Source organism: Scardinius erythrophthalmus, assembly GCF_964197995.2.
Source record: "Scardinius erythrophthalmus genome assembly, chromosome: 10".
In the NCBI taxonomy this organism is placed as follows: Eukaryota; Metazoa; Chordata; class Actinopteri; order Cypriniformes; family Leuciscidae; genus Scardinius; species Scardinius erythrophthalmus.
In genome coordinates this window covers 2102729-2106676 of record NC_138230.1, presented here as the reverse complement: position 1 = coordinate 2106676, position 3948 = coordinate 2102729, and the positions used below count along the sequence as shown (strand labels likewise).

At 42.2% G+C, this 3948-nt stretch overlaps 1 protein-coding gene across 1 annotated transcript in view; it reads left to right on the top strand.

The window, feature by feature from the left end:
- Positions 1-625: 625 nt before the first annotated feature.
- gpd1c (glycerol-3-phosphate dehydrogenase 1c) overlaps positions 626-3948 on the top strand; it is a 13948-nt gene continuing 10625 nt past the window's right edge. Inside the window, exons 1-2 of the mRNA XM_081376281.1 lie at positions 626-1200; positions 2392-2569. Coding sequence (XP_081232407.1) covers positions 1160-1200; positions 2392-2569 — 219 coding nt within the window. The 5' untranslated portion in view covers positions 626-1159. The remainder of the gene's footprint in view (positions 1201-2391; positions 2570-3948) is intronic.

Genomic DNA, 3948 nt, shown 5'->3' with positions numbered 1-3948 from the left:
ATCAGCATATGTGTGTGCGTAATACTCATATATAATAATAAATTATGGCTGTTTCTCTGTCAGTCCACTGATTGTTGAATTGAATAAAATGTTTATATTTTTTCCAGAATGTTTTTTTTTGTTCTTTTTTTTATATTATATATTATAAATATATATTGTGTTTTTTTATCCTATATTATGTTGTTATATATTATATTGTTTTATATTATAATATTCTATATTATAGTGTTTTGCATTATATTGTTTTATATATTATATTAATTATATTATTCTATATTATGTTGTTTTGCTCACTTTACTCATTCCGCTGACAGTTCCTGCAGGATCATCTCTGGGGTCAAAGGTCATGTGTTATAAAAAGTGCTTATTATCCCTTTGATCTCTGAACTCTTATCAGGGCAGCAGAAATGCTCTATAGATTGTGTAAATATATGAAGTATATGCAGAGCATTGTTTAGTCCTGGTGTGAAGCTGTTCATGCAGAAACGCAAGCGTTCACCGCTCCGCTTCTACACTATAGAGATGTCAGCAGAACCACATGATCACATGATGGACACTCATATGAGCTATGGTCATATTTCTTCACTTCAGCGGTTTCATTAAGACAAATAACATCATGTCAGTTGAGCTGAGATGAAAATTCAAGCACTTTAAAACATGCATCAAATTATTTCCATTTAGTTTATTAAGTATCAGTGTGAGTATCACACACACTATCCGACGCACAGAGAGAAGGAGTTCAGAGATAAGAGAGAAATCCAGACCTGTAGAACCCAACCTTACATTCTCTCTCTCTCTCTCTCTCTCTGAATAAACACACACACACACACACACACACACACACACACATACACACTCTCTCTCACACACACAAACACACATACACACACACACACACACACACTCTCTCTCTCTCTCTCTCACACACACACACACACACACACACACACACTCTCTCTCTCTCTCTCTCACACACACACACACACACACACACACACACACACACACACACACTCTCTCTCTCTCTCTCTCACACACACACACACACACACACTTTCTCTCTTTCTCCCTCCCTCTCTATCTCTCTCTTTAACGGGTGTGTCAGGAAGTTAAACTTCACTCTCTCACTGACTGCTCAACAGACAACAACAACAACACAATGCCTGGAAAGAAAGTTTGTATCATTGGCTCTGGAAACTGGTGAGTTCCCTCTCATATATAATTATGATTATGATGATCCTGTATGAGCTGTTTGCGGTGACTGACGCAGTGAACGCGACGCGACGCGACGCCAGACTGGATTAATTTTCACCGGCGTCTGTTGCGTTTCCACATGTGTGTGTGTTTGTATATGCGCGCGCACATGTTTGTATAGGCTATACCTGGTGTGTGTGTGTGTGTGTGTGTGTGTCTACATATGTATGTCGTATGTGTGTGTTGTGTTCGCTCTTGCGAAAACTATGTGGTGTTACCGTAGGCTACACTGATGTTGATACCGTGAATCTTGGATATATGATTGATTGCCATATTGGTAATCTACCGCGTTACTTTCTAAATATGCGACGGTTCCCTCCACATTCCTGCTAACAAAAATACGTTTGCTAACGTTCCAATTAATTTATGAAAACGTTATTTCTAAGCGTTCTAAGACATCCAGTTTTTTTAACGTTTTTAAGGGGACATTCCATTTTATATCATTCTTCAAACGTTATGGGAACGTTACTTTTGAATGTTCTCTGAACGTTCTGAAACATTTAAAAAACGTTAGACGAACTATAAGTTTTCAGAGAAACGGTATGGTAATTGTTTTGTTCTACCATTAAGAAAACATTATTAAAGACCAGATACTCTGAATGAACGTTCTATCAACGTTACTGGAAGGACGTTTCATAACCTTGAGAGAACGTTTCCTGTTCTCTGGGTTTCACTGATAATGACTTTCTGAAACATTTTAGTTGGATGTTCGTTAATTTTTTAAGTGTTCAAAAGTAACATTCAAAAGTAACGTTCCATAATGATTGAAGAATGATAAAATGGAATGTCCCCTTAAAAACTTTTAATAAACTGGATGTTTTGAATGTTCAGGGAATATTCAGAAATAATGTTTTCATAGCTTAATTGGGTAACGTCACTCGTGGTACTTGGTTAATACCTGGTTAGTGATGTGTGTGTGTGTGTGTGTGTGTGTGTGTGTGTGTGTGTTGTTGTTTAGTGATGTGCGTGTTGGTTAGTGATGTGTTTGTGTGTTGTTGTTGGTTAGTGATGTGTTTGTGTGTGTGTGTTTTTGTGTTTGTGTGTGTGTGTGTGTGTGTTGTTGGTTAGTGATGTGTTTGTGTGTGTTGTGTAGTGATGTGTTTTGTGTGTGTTTTTGTGTTTGTGTGTGTTGTGTAGGGGTTCTGCCATCGCGAAGATCATCGGGCACAATGTTAAAGCCTCAAACCGCTTCGACCCGATGGTGAACATGTGGGTTTATGAGGAGATGATCGATGGCCGTAAACTCACCGAGATCATCAACACCGACCATGAGAACGTCAAGTACCTGCCGGGACACAAGCTGCCCAAAAATGTGGTGTGTGTTTCTCTTCATGAGCTTTTACTTACTTACTTACAGATTTTACACGTGGTAATTCACAGTATATACTGCATATACACTATATTGCCAAAAGTATTGGGACACCCCTCCCAGTCAGTGAGTTCAGGTGTTCCAGTCACTGCCATGGCCACAGCTGTATAAATCAACACTAGTCATGCAGACGCCTCTACACACACCTGTGAGAGAACGGGTCGCTCTCAGGAGCTCAGCGAACTCAAGCGTGGGACCGAGGTCGGCTGCCAGGGGAATGGTTCTTGCCTGACCGTTCGCCTCTCAGTTCCAGGGAAAGGAACTCTTAATGCTTCAGCAAACCAAGACATTTTGGACAATTTCATGCTCCCAGCTTTCTGGGAAGAGTCTGGTGATGCTCCTGTTCCAGCACGACTGCGCTCCAGTGCTCAGAGCAGGACCATAAACACACGGATGAGGAGTCTGGTGTGGAGGAACTGGACTCCTGCACAGAGTCCTGAGCTCATCCCGAGAGAACAGCTTTGGGATCAGCTTAGAGCGAGACTGAGAGCTTCTCCTCCAGCATCAGAGCCGGACCTCACTAATGCGCTTCTGGAAGAATGATTCCCACAAACACACTCCTAACCCTTGAGGAAAGCCTTCCCAGAAGAGCTGAAGCTGTTATAGATGCGAAGGGTGGAGCAACTCCATATTCAACCCTACGGATCAGGAATGGGATGTCATTAAAGTTCGTGTTTTCATGTGCATGTAAAGAATTTGCGTCCCAGATTGTTTTGGCAATATAAGTGTTGATCAGAAGAGCTGTGCTTGAGCCAGAGACACACACTTACACTGATCAGAGGTGCTCACACACACTCACACTGATCAGAGGTGCTCACACACACTCACACTGATCAGAGGTGCTCACACACACTCACACTGATCAGAGGTGCTCACACACACTCACACTGATCAGAGGTGCTCACACACACTCACACTGATCAGAGGTGCTCACACACACTCACACTGATCAGAGGTGCTCACACACACTCACACTGATCAGAGATGCTCACACACACTCACACTGATCAGAGATGCTCACACACACTCACACTGAGCTGTTATCAGTGAACCGACACACACTGATCAGAGTGATGAACTTCGCTCAGATCACCTTTACACTCATCAGGCGTTCCTGTGCGCTCCACAACCAGACACCGATTAATCCTGACTTTCAACACACACTGGGTTCATGGGTCGAGATCCTCCACTCAGGCAGACCATAATAACCAGGACAGAGCTGAAGGAGTAATAAAAGTAGTGTGGCCATAACTCAAGCTCTTGATGAGGAGCGTGTGGATCTGCCGAGCGCTGATCTCAGACCAGTGTGTGTTGTGCAGCGCTGA